Source organism: Salvelinus fontinalis, chromosome 7 (genome assembly GCF_029448725.1).
Source record: "Salvelinus fontinalis isolate EN_2023a chromosome 7, ASM2944872v1, whole genome shotgun sequence".
NCBI lineage: Eukaryota > Metazoa > Chordata > Actinopteri > Salmoniformes > Salmonidae > Salvelinus > Salvelinus fontinalis.
Genome location: NC_074671.1, coordinates 27,308,687 through 27,324,371, shown reverse-complemented (window position 1 = coordinate 27,324,371; position 15,685 = coordinate 27,308,687). Strand labels below are relative to the sequence as shown.

At 41.1% G+C, this 15,685-nt stretch overlaps 1 protein-coding gene across 4 annotated transcripts in view; it reads left to right on the top strand.

The window, feature by feature from the left end:
* LOC129859326 (RNA-binding Raly-like protein) overlaps nt 1-15,685 on the top strand; it is a 154,199-nt gene that overhangs the window by 53,828 nt on the left and 84,686 nt on the right. For all 4 annotated transcript variants that reach the window (XM_055928958.1, XM_055928959.1, XM_055928957.1 and 1 more), the window contains exon 2: nt 9,505-9,778. In XM_055928958.1, the coding sequence (XP_055784933.1) occupies nt 9,523-9,778 (256 nt within the window). In that variant the 5' untranslated portion in view covers nt 9,505-9,522. The remainder of the gene's footprint in view (nt 1-9,504; nt 9,779-15,685) is intronic.

The following is a 15,685-nucleotide window of genomic DNA, read 5'->3' as shown; positions in this document are numbered from 1 at the left end:
GAACAAAGCAAGCTAGGAAAGAAAAATCACCAGTCTTTTTACAGCGGAAAGGGGGAAGGATATTGATTCACCAGGTACATACAGTGTAAGAAACTGTAGACATTTTGCAAGAAATCAGTCTCAAAGAAAAAGATGGAAAAAGCTGCAGGTACATAGTCACAGTAAAGATGAGATTAAGATTGTCCTAGACAATTCATGGGGTCATCCTCGTGTCTGGACAACATGATGTAGCCAAAGTGTTCAATTATGACTATGAATATAAGATATTGCAGGGGCGTTAATGACAGCTAGATATCCTAGAATCCCCCTTAATGGCAGCACTTAACCTGTGATTGCACAATCGTTCGACTGATTGGTGTGTTCTGGCAGCTGTAATTCCCAAAGTGTCTTCAGCCAACAGAAGGGCAAAGAATGCAGGCTAGGGGCAGTCTCTGTCTCAATTAGTCTTCTCTGTTTTATCAGCCTCACTCCAAACACACTTCAATGGCACAGAGAAGGACGTCTGTCCCAGCAAAACACAGCTGGTGGGTATGTCCTGTCGTCCTTAAAACAGAACTGGAGAAATTTCAGTGAGTCCCAGAGAAGATTAAAAACTGTCATTGAATTCTGGGAGATTCTTTGAAGTTGATATTGGGTATCTTGAATTGATGTTAAAGGATTATACAAGCCCTTTTATGCATAATAAAGAGTAACATGAGTAACTAATCGTATGTACTTTTTTGACAAACTGCACACTTTCTTATCAGGGTCTTCCTAAATTGGGGGGGGACTATGGTCCAGAATAAGCTATGAATGTGTGGATGCCTCTAATCTGAATGTGTGGAAGCCTCTAAATTTCTCCAGGTAGAACCCTTTTTGGTTCTAGGTAGAACCTTTCGGGATTCCATGTAAAAACCCTCCATGGAAAAGGTTCTACATGGAACCACAAAAGGTTCTACCTGGAACCAAAAGAGTTCTACCTGGAACCAAAAAGGGTTCTTCAAAGGGTTTCCCTATGTGACAGCCAAAATAACCATTTTAGGTTCTAGATAGCACCTTTTTTCCTTGCATCAATCTTAAATAGAGTACAATATGTTAATGATGAAATTACAAGCCAATAAAAAAAGATGCACAAACTGACAAGCTCTTCTGTCTGTGCTGTGGATATATGTTGATCGTGAGAAAAGCATGGAGAGGCAGAAAAATTGCAGGGGAACGCAGTAGTATGCAGATGAGCTTGAGGGCCAGAGAGGTTCAATAATTCTACAAGAATCTAACCTTGAGTTTGTAGCAGAGGTACGCATCAAATCAAACTGAATTGTGTGGCTAGTCTTAGTAGATAGTTCTCTACTGTATATGCACCTACTGTGGAAAGCAAATCGTTTGAGGCATCGTTTTGACATACACACACATCCGTGCACAACATGCACGCACACTTGCGCACACACACACACACACACACATAGACAGACACACACAACACACACACGCACACATATACATACCTCAGGGCTACTTCACAGCTGTGTTTTTCGGAGTGAGAACAGGGGAGGAAAAATCAGAAGCAGGTCTGTGTGCGCTCCCTGTCTACCTCATCGTGCATTACTTCTGCATGGGAAATATGCACTGTAGAAAAAAAGAGGTTGAGACGCAGAACTACCAACATGGTGTCACTGTTGTGTCAGAGATGAGAGGAGTACTGCAGGGAAGGAAAGTGGGTGGTGGTCTGGTGGATGAGGAGATTCCTTACTCATTGGTCAAGTCAAGACTATTGATGTTTCACATGCTGTCAACATAGCACCATTGGAGAACAGAGAGGGAGAATCTAATGCAGAGTAGAGATAATGTACAGTAGTTGGATATTTTTATAATGGTACACTGCAGACACACATAAAACTTAAGGGGTCAGTAAATTGAAAAGGTGGCACAATTCCCAGTTCTGGGAGATGGTCACTTCCGGTCACTAACTCAGTTGGGAATGTTTCCTTTTGTTCTTTGTCTGAGTATTTTGTCCATTTGCAAATGATTTCCATTTCTTCCTCCTTCCAATCAGACTCAGGCTGTCTCAGGCAAGCCTTGAGAGACACATAATGGACTGTCATCATGCTGATAAAGACAGGCATTTCAGCACTTAAAGCACTTTCAGAGCACTTTCAGACTCTTTGTAGTCAAATGTTTTGATTTCCACCAAGCAAATATGTCTCGGACAACCGCCAATACTTTTGAGTGAATATTTTTCAAAAAGTGTTATTGATGAAACAAGAATGTGTTCCCTCAAATGCTAATTGTCCTTAAACCCCACTCATCGGTGCCAAAGAATGTTTCACCATCACATGGTATCAGTTCTGATAGAAGCATACCTTTGATAACCAAAATGTACTCTGTATATTTTTTATTCAAAACTTTGCTTGTTGAAGGAGCCACTAATAATATTTGGACCGGCGATTATCTGTACTAATGAAGAGTTGAGACACTGTTTTACTTCCCCCGCAGAGTGCAACATAAGCAAATGCTCATTTCTTCCCATTAAAAGCACTTTCAGTTGCACCTGGTACGAGGGAAGAAGAGCATCCCTTGAAATCAAGTACACCCAAAACAGCTAAGCCTCAGTCACTGCATTATACCAACCTTAAGCATGTGTGTATGATTGCCTGCTTTGACCCGACAAACAGATGTTTGGTGGTACCTTTGAATCAAATTGATATATCTCTGCTGTACCTCAGATCGCAGATCTGCAGATCGATGCAAATAGATACTGAACTTGGTGACATTCACACTGCTGTTACAGGCTGACAATATTGATACCATCTGTCTCACACTGGTATATTCCAAGAGAGGTAGTAGCTAGACATATGTCCGATGTCCAAGGGTAAGCTGGGGGCAAGCATTTTGCAGACCAAGGCATGTTTGCAGTAGATAATGGATTGGCCTGGAGCCCACGGATTTGACCAATCACCTGAGGCAATACACAGGGGTCAAATAAGTGGGGGTGGACGGAGGGGTGAGATCTTCAGGTTAAGTCATCAGAAGGGGAACCTGTTGACTTCACACATGGGCAAACCCTGAGCTGACTACAAGCATCATCATCACTCATCCCTACGTCTGTCTCCAGTGCAGAAGTTTTTCTTCCATTTTCCCTTCTTTTGAGGAGATTTGCATGTCCTATATGGGAGAGGCATCTTTTACGAAGAAGTTGGTTTCAAATTATGATAAATGACACCTATGCTGGGTTAAAAACAATGCAATTTGGGTTGTTGGTTTATTAAGCTATGATCCAACAGGGCAGATCAGAAGACTGGAGGCGTGACTTAGTAGGTGTGTGGCTTTCAGATAGTTATTTTTGGCCACCCATGAGAGTAAATGTAAATCCAGTTCTGTTGTATTGTCAGCACATGTTAAGGTTCAGCACTAACACGTTTGTAGCTTTAATAAGGCTTACGCAAGAGTATTAGTTTCTTAAGTGCCTATGCATGTCCTAATGTTGGGATAGTTACCACTGTTATAATAGTGTCATGAATTTTATATAAAGATAATTCATGTGCAAAAACAGAAGGAACTTTTTTATTTTCAGCGTACCAACTTAACATGATGAACATGAATGACCGAAAATAACTTTCTGAAAGCCACGCCCCCAATAGGCCAATTCTTTGGATTACCAAACATGGGTTAATTTAACCATCAGTTGTGTTTTTATTCACTTTCATGCTACAGTAGGTTGACCCAGCAGATCAGTCTTTAGAAGTGGTGACCTAATGGGGGCGTGCCTTTCAGATAGGTCTTTTTGGCCAACCGTGACTGTGACCTGTTCACCATATTATCTTAGTACACCGCAAATTAAAATGACCATTCAATATTTTACACACTATACATTCTCATTTAAATATCCTAAAAGTAATAATTATCCCAACTTTGGGAAATAGGTAATCACTTGAGAAACTCAACTTCTGCAAGTGTCATTAAGCTACAAAAGTGTCAGCGCTCAACCGTAACATATATTGTATGGACAATACAACAGAACAGATTGAACGGAATAACAGATTAACCGGAATAACATTTACTCTCACGGGTGCCCCAACTGGCTGGGTCCAAAATAACCCGACGTGTGTTCTGTCCACTGTTTACCCAGCACTGGGTTGTTTTTAACCCAGCATTTTCCTAGAGTGAACGTGCCAGCCTTACCAATCAAGTGGAACTGCAACCAGACAGGGATTGATCTTTTTTTTATTAGCACTTCTTTGTGTTCGGGGAGATTGGTGTAAATAATGTGTAGCTCGACCGTCATACGTTGGGAAGCAATTAAATCCAGTCACTGCAAAAGTGTTTCCCTGTCCATCATGGACAAGTGATTCCTTTCAGGCAATTTCGGTGGTCCACAGTTATCCATTTGGTATTTGCAATGCTCCCAAACACAAACCCCTGTAGCTCCCTTTCCTCCCCTTGCCCCCACACCACACCTGTGTTCAAGGTGAGGAGAAAACTCACTGCAGGGAAGGGTTTTAGTTCCGTGTTGGAAGAAGAATGGTGTTCTCAGTCTTAGTAATGTCATGTTACAAAATTCATACACTGAACATTAGCTACAACATGGGACATCGCAGCCGACAATAGTGACATGTCCCACATTCCACAGAAGGCAATGAATAAACTGAACCTAAAGCAATTGAACATCTTTGAGTGAGGGTGACAGAGAGAAAGACCTTTTGCATATTGCATGTCATAGCCCTTGAGTTATTTTAGACCCATTGCTGTAGAATGAGGAAGGCAAGAGACAATGTATTAATCGGTAGTCTATACTCATTACACTAATAGAGTGAAGTAATTTACTGTATCGAGGGATCTTGATGCGGTGTTGTGCACAGTGGGAAAAACAGGTGAGTGTTTGACTGAGCTTTTTCAGGCTGATTGTCACTATGACAGGCTGCCTTGGCAACAGTCAGAGTAGGGCGACTGTGGCAGAGGGGAAAATGAGCAGTGGCAGAGTTGTAAATTACACAGGAAGTCAATTCTGGAGAATAGCTTAATGAACCCACGGGCAGACCTCTTCAAAACTCAAACGGTTCCCTTTTGAGAACCTTCTCTACCTTGATACAATCCGTTACACTGCCAGTCCTAGCACTTGCCCTGCTAAGTTTGTCATCCAACTCTCTCATCCTGAGGCTTTTACTTTGCATCAGTCTGTTATGCTGGTGAAGGTTGGATTTCAGTCAACTCTTGGAGAACCAATATCATTATGGCCTTATTTCAGAGACCTGAGAAATTAGTTGGAGAGTATTTCTGTTAGGCTTATGACCAGGGGATATTGGGAACAGGGAACTAGGACATTGCATAGTGGGCTAATCACTGAAATAGCTTAGGTCATTGTTTGAACTTTTGCTGTACCTGTTTCCACAGCAATTAGTATTTCCCATACATAATCAGTTTGCGCCATGTTTGACGTCCAAGTTGTTATCTAATGTTCTCTTCATTGAAATGTCACTCAAGTGGTTGGACAGTTTAATGCAGGTTGTAAATAAAGTAAACAGCAACAGGAAAAGTGGAGATGAAATCTATTAAGAGGCCCGTGCTGAAAAAAAGACCGGAACTCTAACAGTGATGAGGAGGCAGTGGTGAGGAAGAGGGCACATGTGATTACCCACATGTGATTTATCGGATGAGATTGAGAGGCAATCTAACGGTTCAACGCTTATTTGTGGACTTTCTTAATTCCCTTTCCACAACGTCCATTTGAGTGTCAGAGTTGCCAGCCTAAATTACTGTTCGATGCTCATCATAACAGTAAACTCATAAAAAATGAGTGTGTGTGTGTGTGTGTACCTGCACCAGCATTTTTTTATTGCTTGCCAATAAATATCAAGGCTATAAGAGCAGGTAACTCACAGCAGTGTAATCAAGCTTAGAAACAAGTCAAACACATACTTCAACCTAGAGTCGATGTCCGCTCCCTCACGTAAATGTAATTAGCATAATTTAAAAATCCCCATAAAATCGGACTATTTAAACTTAGAGATATCTGGGTTTTTTGCATGGGCTGCATCTCAGTCCACCACATCCGCTAATGGTGGCCTTCCGCATCTGGGGTGGAAGGTTGCCGAGCTACAGAGATGGTTGTCAGACCATGAGACATTCCGAAAATTGGTCTTCTCACGAAAATGTCTGAGCGGTTTGGCCTAAAAAACTAATACGGCCACTCTATGGAAAGATGAGAATCACGATGGTGTTCTCCGTTTTTATTTTACGACCCCCCCCCCTACTACTGAATTATACATTTAAAAAAGTAAATGCTACCGTAATTGGAATGAATGGATGAATGAATGAAATTCATTAAGGGAGGGAGTTTGTATTTCACAGTATTTTACTGTAATTACAAGGGATTGTTGCAAGCAGGTGTTTATAGCATACTAATGAATATTTAATGTTTAATGTAACTTGCACTTCTAGAGGCCTTAACAAAGGAATCCAAACTGGTCAAAACAGATCAAAAGGACATGGCAAAATGCTCAACCATTTGAGGTTTAAGCCTTGCTGTCCCTCCAATCTGTCCCCTATACATTTTCAATTTCCCGAACAGTCATTCTGATTCCCATATAAAATAGCCTTCCAAGCAACTAAAATATCACCCATAATATTTGTTTTGGATAGAAATGCAAAAAATTTGACAAAAGCAACCAAGCTTATATTCATGAGCTTGCCTTGACTGACAGCACTGTCAAAGGTGTTATCTTGTCAAGGGAGAAATGCCCACTAACAGGGATATATACACATTTGAGAGAAATAAGCTTTTTGTGGAAAATTTCTGGGATCTTTTATTTCAGCTCATGAAACATGGGACCAACACTTTACATGTTGTGTTTGTATTTTTGTTCAGGATATATTTGCAATGTCGAGTATCTATGTAGATATATAAACCACACCCCTCTGCAAACACGCCTTCTCCGATGTTCGTTACAAGGCGGTACTTATTTAAATTAGGTAAGTGAATATGATGTTACAATTGGAGTATTAAAATGAGAGTTAGGGTGAAGGGGATGTCAACCTACCCTCTTAATAATCCAGAATCCAAGTGTTAGACATGGGGGAGGGGACCAGTAACTTAATGATCAAACTTTATGTAGAAGCAACAATCATCTTTTATACTTTGGTCATCATACTTTGATCTGGTTTCATACAAATATCATCAATTTTCATGAAAAACTAAATTTGACTGTTTATGACCACTAAATTGTTGGGGTGTTATAACCACATATGAGTTCAATTGATGCAACATTCTTACTCACGGGTGCAACAAATATAGCCTCTTCCAAGACACCTAAAAATGGGTTAATGAGCCAGAAACAACAATACCATGCACCCACTAATTAATGGTCAAAAGGTTTTTGGTGCTCCAAAGATATGGGACGGTACTGTATTCTGTGGGATATAATTACAATACCATTTGAAATACAGCATTTTTTCATACAATGCACCATAATTTACAGTATATTAAAGTTAAACGTTTCAGAGATTTTTACTGTTGATAATACCTACAATTACCGTATATATTACATTTGTACTGTACACACACACAAACACACACACACACATTGAAGAAAGGTTTTTCTCTTGGATTAAACATTTCCTTTGATTGTCTCCATTCTATGATACTTTAGATTTAACACTCACGGGACAGTAGATGATTTTGAAGTGTAGATGGAGTGTGTAATGGCTTACGCATATACTGTACTATCACAAGTCAGAGAAAGCCATGAAGGAGTGGTGTTTATGTTCCTGAGTGGGCTGCTGAACAGCCATACTAGAGTGATCTCAGTCTCAGGTGTAATGGACGACTGACAGAGAATCTCTCCCCTGTAAATCACATGGCTGCTCTCTATTTAGCGGCTGACTGAACAGCTTCCTCCCTCGGCCAGGTACAAAACAAGCTAGTTTTGGAGAGAAACTTCACTCAATGGTCAGGGACAGTTCTATTGGTAGTATTTGACTTGGGCACATTGCATCTTATTGAAGGTTAGCAATAGTCCCGCGTGTCAAATGGGGGGAAATATGCATGTTTAGCCATGGGATTCAGGTTAGAAATAATGCAATTTTACCTATTTATAAACAGATCATGAAACCTTACAAAGGGTGAAGTATTAGTCAATTAGTGTACTGAAATGTAGCTATACGTTATAATTAAGGAAATACATCAACTGAGAGGAGAGTGAAATGTGGAGCGTTGTGCAAATTCTGGGAGATAGGGATGTTTTATCAGACCACAGACCACACATTGTGTTTGTCTGAGCTTTGAGGAAAATGGGAAAATTTCAGCTGGTAAGTCACCTTGGTGGGAAATGAATGAATACCTACATTTCTGGGACCTCACAACAATGCAACAGTGCATGTGTGCGTGCGTCAGTCAGTAGCTGTGTTACCATGGTAACTAATCCTATTTACTGAGAATTGGATCCATTATTCAGGTATTTGGTCTCAAAGCAGAATAGATCTTATCTCCCTTTCTCCTGTCTCAGGGACATTGAAGCAAGAGACCAGGACGATCATTGATTGTTTTCTCTGTTACTGAATATTGCACTTAATTCTGTTATTGTATTCCAAGGTCAATTCAATTATACAGCATGGTACTCTTTTAGACATTAACAACGGCGGCACCAGTTTGCTTGTTTGACACGGGGTAAATGCTTATGTGGTCCCCCATATCACAACAGGTGTCATTTTACTCACATTATTGGTTGTGCAAGCCTTTACAACGACTGATCCCCGGGCGAAATGTCGTGGATGTCGATTAAGGCATCAGGGGGTTTAAATGCGGAAGACACATTTCGGTTGAATGCAGCCAGTTCTGCAACTGACTAGGTGTCCCCTTTTTCCCTAGTAAAATGTCTCAATCAGTGCGATGAATGCTAGTCTGAGAGATTCCATTGAGATGCTGAAGACAGCCTTGAAGGAGATTAGTGAACTTGGTATAGCAGTGACAAGCATGGTGTTTTGCGCTCTAGGTGCAGGGCTGTCACATCGAGAAGCATTGAATGAAGTGCTGTACAGCCCAAATCTGTGTATTTCAAGCCTATTCCTGTTGACACAAGGACTCTGTGCAACCCGATGATATCTTTATAACTGACAATGCTACAATGTTATGTAAGGGCCATGACAAGCTCACTTAAAATGGTTGTGAGGGAGGCATTCAGAGCTCATACTTCATTTCAGGGGACATTTTGACATCACAAAAAAAAGAGACACTGTTCTAAAAATAGACGTATCACTTCAAATACTTGTGCAAAATGTATTCAAAACAAATTTGTGACTGATCACTAGTATGCTCAATATGTGATATAAACTTTTTGCAGTCATCTCACATGGTTTAGTTGTCTGCGGTGTTCATTATTGCTACTCTCACTTGACCATTGCACTAGCATAAAATAAACCAAAGTTGATCATGCTGTCTTCTCTCCATTCACATCAGATCAACTCTCAGCAAAGGGGTTGGGGTTGACTAGTGACTCTAAAGCCCTCTACTCCTTGTATCTGTCTGTGTCCCAGGAGGGCAACCGGAGGAGGATGACCGGTAAGATTCAGACCAGCAACGTGACCAACAAGAATGACCCGCGCTCCCTCAACTCCAGAGTGTTCATCGGCAACCTCAACACCGCCATCGTCAAGAAGACCGACATCGAGGTCATCTTCGCCAAATATGGCAGGATCGTAGGCTGCTCCGTTCACAAGGGCTTCGCCTTCGTCCAGTACATCAGCGAGAGGAATGCTCGCGCCGCCGTGGCCGGAGAAAACGCACGTATCATCGCTGGACAGCCGCTCGGTGAGTTGCCATTTTGAATTTCCCTGGTTTTCCATGTGAGCATCAGATTTTCTTTCAGTTTTGAGTGAATTGTTTTTACCTCTTTTAGCCATCATATAGCTAGGAAATGGCTTGGTAAACTGGTTTGGTTTGAAATGCATTATGTGATGCCTGCATCTGTACTCATTGCCATTGAACACAGCAATAGTTTTATTATAGACTGTGCTATTTTAGAGTAATGGACTGTATGTCCCTCATGGGGACCCATCATGCCTGAGACGTCTTTTAGGCTTGTTTAGATGCTCTCATGGTTCTCGAGGTTGAAGAGTATGTCGTGCTGTTCTCAGGAAAGGGGACCTGCTGAATCCATTAGTTTAAGTAGTAGCGTATGTCAACACAGTTAGAATGTGGCTCACTAAAGTATGTCAAGTTCCTTTAAGAGTTCCTGTGGCTCAAACCACTAAAGGAAAAGCACAGACCTGTTTTCTTTTTGGAAAAATTCAGGCAGTAGCTACCTCTTTGTTCACTCTGTTTCAAAAATGTTTTATTTCTACTGAATATGACCTTGGTTGACACGCTGCAATGCTAGTTACAGGGTTGTTTTGCTGTGCCAAGGTTTGCATTTACCCTTTCTGTGACACTAGAGCTATGGATTTGGAGTAGTTGAGTCTCTAAACGGCAGCCATTTTGGTTCTCACTTTTTAAAATGTCTTCAGTGTGTTTCCTCAGGAGACATAAAGATACATTACAGATGCGCTGCAGCAGTACACCGTCTAACTGAAATCCCTGACCTCTCTTGGGACCACTACTTTTAACAAGGAGGTGCTACAGATAACTTACCCTTTAACTGCAGTCTCATTATCCAATTGACCTGCTTTCAGAAAAGTTGTTTTGTTTTTGCAATGCAAATCTGTGGCACAAAACATCAGCTCTCTATACATAATGCAGAGTATAGCCAAGAGACCACTATTTAAAACTAGCCCATTTGGTTAGATGTAATTGCATGCAAGGGCAGTGAGAATGTGTCAAAGAGAGAGAAAAAAGTAGAAGATAAAAAGGAGAGAAATTATGGTGTTGTGGAGAGAGGAAGCAAGAGAGGGAGTGAAAGAGAGAGAAAGAGAGAGAGAGAAAGAGAGAGAGTGAGAGTGTGTGTGAGAGAGGGAGAGAGAGAGAGAGAGAGAGAGAGAGACAAAGAGGGAGAGAGATCCTCCCATGCCCCTTATATAATCTTCCAGCAACACACAGGTCTGTTGGTTATTACATGAGTGATAGCTGGCTAGATGACTGATGATGGCTAATGCACTGAAAATGTCTTTCAGTATTTTAGGCCTCTCACTTGCAGTTTCCGTGTTAGTGTGAACTTGTGCATTCAGAATGTAAACAGAACAGACAGAACCATTGGCTAATGGAATCCAGTCAGGGAGATAGATACCATCGCCAAGCCTCTATTACGCCAAGCTCCCTCTTTCTCTCTCTGCAGTCATGGCGAGTGTCCTGGAGAGCCCTGCCGGATGTTACATATTTATACTATCCGACATTGCTTTACGATAAGCAACTTGAATATAAATATTTATTTTCATAAAGCCACTCGCTTTGCGGTTTCCTGAAGACGCACACAACCTCAGGCTGTTTTCTATTTACAAACCCCATATCAGAATACAAATGTTGAAGCTATTCAGCGTTCAATACTCTGTCACTAGCTCTACTTTGGTGATTCTGTCACTGAAGACCCATTAGTAGAGAAGGAGACAGAGATTAATCTCAGGTAAACTGATGTGGGTTTATGGAACTACCTGAAATGCTGTGGTGTCCACCAAGGCAGTATGTGGTTGTTTTTTGGGTGTTACATAAAGACCAACATTACTACATATTTCTGTTAACTTTCCAAAATTTCACAGGTTTTACAGAAATCCTGGTTGGAAGATTCCCAGATTTTCTTCTTATTCCCTCCAGATTCTGGGAATCTTCTATCCGGGATTTCTAGTAAACCTACACATTTTGTGTAAATGACAGGAAACTTGCAACCCTAATGATGACCCATTTTGTCACAAGGTTATCATGATACATTGCCTTCCAAATAATCTAAGAACCCCTTGAATACTGTTAAAGTGACAGGTCATTTTCCATTCGATTTTTGCAGGTGACACTGCATTTCTTGTGTTCTACTGCTCTCTGCTCTTTCTACCTACCTTATGAGTGGTAGTGCATGGTATTTCCATTACTTCCCAAAGGTCATCGACATGATCAGTCAATCTACAAATCATGTGGCAGAGTAATGTTTGAAAACACATCCCCGATTGACAATTATGGATACTCATTCTCATTCTCCTGGACTGATATGTTTTAATAACATTGTGTAGAGTTGTGAATGTGCAGTACAATTTTATATCGAGGACCGGCTCTCCCAAATGGACTACTGCTGAACCTGTTCTCCCTCTCCATAAATTCTCATTAAGGGAAATTGTGCTGTTAAGCTTGTCAGTTGCTTGTGGCCTAAACACCGTGGTGAAAATAGTAGTATAAGTGTGATGTGCCATTGTAAATCTTGCAAAAAGGAGAGAGTTGCAACCCACTACTAGCGTTATGGCATTGGAAGGTCAATTGTCATTGTCTAGAATTAGGGGTTATGACATTTGTCATGTCTTGCAGGCTATTTGATGCCTATTTTAAGAGCCACACTACCCTTCTCCTTCTCATTCAGTTCATGTTGTTAGAGTATTCCTCCCGTTTGGCTGATGGCTGTGTGGAAGTTTCCCGTTGGCACCATAACGACAGCTAACATTCATGCCACCATAACGCATCATCTGAGATGACAGTTCCCTTACCTCACCCTTCATTGGGCTGCCATGGTTACGTAACTTTAGAGACTGACTCGCAGCCCTGAGCCATCCCAGCATGCAGTGTACCTTTCCATGTGTCAGCACAGCGCAGTGTCCAAATCCACATATGCTCAACGAAAGGAACTCCAGGAGGTCCTGAGGACGACACAACATGCTTCACCTACATTTCTGCCTGCAGCACTGCAACCTCAGAATAGAAAACGACCAGAGAAAATAAAAGCTTTTGTCTTGGAGAGATGTTTACTGGACTCTTGCTGCAAGTAGACCTGAAAAGAAATTGAATTAGCATACCATCTATAATTCATCAAAACATACGCCCTCATTTTATATTTATATAGATTTGTCATACGTTTGAGATGGCTGATCTCGTGCTTCATGTCTTCCTTACTGAATCCATAAATTGACCAGTAGCATTCTCAGCTTAGTTTTCCCCTGTTTCTAGTGTTGTTTGTTATAAGACGTATTGCATTGTGGAAGTTCTTGAGAGCTTAATTGAGATTGTACGGTATATCCTTGACAGGTTCAGTGCAAAGGTATGTGAACCGGTATTGGATGAATTTTGTATGATGCTGGCCAGCTTGCTGACCGGGTTGGAGTTGGTTTAGTTTTCCCTCTTGATTTCTACAGCATCTTCCCTTACTGTAGGGTTTGGTCAATGGGCAGGAGGTTTTATAACGACTGTGAGTTCCATACACTGTAAAATCAAGTGTTTAGGATCTGAACACATAACTAAACACTCTAATGTAACACTTTTTAAACCTGTCAAGGCATTTCGAATTTCAATATAAATATGTCACAGTGTTTAGAACTGTTTATTTGCATTTGGGTTTAAAAACCGAAACACAGGGGGTGTTGTTTTAACACTGTGGTGTTTAAAGCTGTATTTGCATATTTCCCAGCATGCATTTCGAGTGAATATGTGTGGTATCCACCCATGATTGCGTTAGTCAGTGAGAGACACATGGTTGTTGCATTCAATGACTTCCAATATGAATACTTTCCCAAGTGGTTGCTCAAGTAAATGCATTTCAATAAACATTTCTGAATTATGACCTTATAATTCACATGGCGTCGTAAGGCCTTAAGATATGACCTAGTTATCCACAACATTGTGGTTGGAAAATCCTGGCTCATGGGTCTTATCAGACCTCAATGTCACAATATGATGGTTTGTGAAATGATTATTAATTCCTATCAAAATACAGCCAGAAAGACAATATCCTAGAATTTGAATATTTTATCACCCACAACCTGAAATCAGAATGACTGCTATGGTGAAGGACTAAACAGATAAGACTACCAAAACCTAAGCTGGAACAAACATCTGTAACGGATTTCCTCTTCGTCTGAGGAGGAGTAGCAAGGATCGGACCAATGTGCAGCGTGGTAGGTGTCCATCATGAGATATTTAATAACAAAAGTACAAACAAACAACCGAAACAGTCCCATATGGTACTAACACAGGAAACAACCACTCACAAAACACAATAGAAAACAGGCTACCTAAATATGGCTCCCAATCAGAGACAACGACTGACACCTGCCTCTGATTGAGAACCATACTAGGCCAAACACATAGAAATATAACAACAGAACAAAACATAGAAAAACAACATAGAATGCCCACCCCAACTCATGCCCTGACCAACTAAAATAAAGACATAAAAAAGGAACTAATGTCAGAACGTGACACCATCTCAGTAACGGGTTCAATTAGTTTAGAAAATGTCAATTATTTATCTTTGTGTAGTAAAAGATCAATGAATCATTCAGTGTGTATACTGTAGATATTATAACAAACTATTCAAAAAATCCAATAGTGCGTGACTGCATCCCGCAATTTATTGGCATTCCTGCATTTGAAGGAACGCCCCGATTCGAGCATCCCATTGGTTCCTCCATGAACACCCCCTCCCCTCGAGTATCCCATTGGTTCCTGCATGTACAAGACAAAGGAGCTGATCGTGGACTACAGGAAAAGGCGGGCCGAACAGGCCCCCATTAACATTGACGAGGCTGTAGTGGAGCGGGTCGAGAGTTTCAAGTTCCTTGGTGTCCACATCACCAACGAACTATCATGATCCAAACACACCAAGACAGTCGTGAAGAGGGCACGACAAAACCTTTTCCCTCTCGGGAGACTGAAAAGATTTGGCATGGGTCCCCAGATCCTCAAAAAGTTCTACAGCTGCACCATCGAGAGCATCCTGACCGGTTGCATCACCACCTGGTATGGCAACTGCTCGGCATCTGACCGCAAGGCGCTACAGAGGGTAGTGCGTACGGCCCAGTACATCACTGGGGCCAAGCTTCCTGCCATCCAGGACCTATATAATAGGCGGTGTCAGAGGGAAGCCTATAAAATTGTTAGAGACTCCAGTCACCCAAGTCATAGACTGTTTTGTCTGCTACCGCATGGCAAGTGGTACCGGAGCGCCAAGTCTAGGACCAAAAGGCTCCTTAACAGCTTCTACCCCCAAGCCATAAGACTGCTGAACAATTAATCAAATGGCCACCGGACTATTTACATTGACCCCCCCTCTCCATTTGTCTTGTACACTGCGGCTACTCACTGTTTATTATCTATGCATAGTAACTTCACCCCTACCTACATATAGTTACTTTGGTAAATATTTTCTTAACTTTTCTTGAACTGCAATGTTGGTTAAGGGCTTGTAAGTTAGCATTTCACAGTAAGGTCTACACTTGTTGTATTCGGCGCATGTGACAAATAAAGTTTGATTTGATTTTGATGAATGCACCCCCTCGAGCACCCCATTGGTTTCAGCGTTAATGGAAATAACTACACAATAGAGTAACACCACGCAATTGAAAACGTTTATTGAATCAAATGTCCTATTCAGTTGTGTTGAAATGTAGGTGACAGACGTTCCTAACACTGAAATAAAAGGCATGGAAATCACATAATTTTCTTATGACTAAATACACTCTAAACAGGACGATGGGAAAGTAAACATTAGTGTTTAAAGTCATTAGTGTTCAAACATTAGTGTTCTCCTGGTTGGAAACTGCTTGGAAAAAGTTTACTTTCATTTTGAATTCTTGTGATAACACTTATTTTCAAATC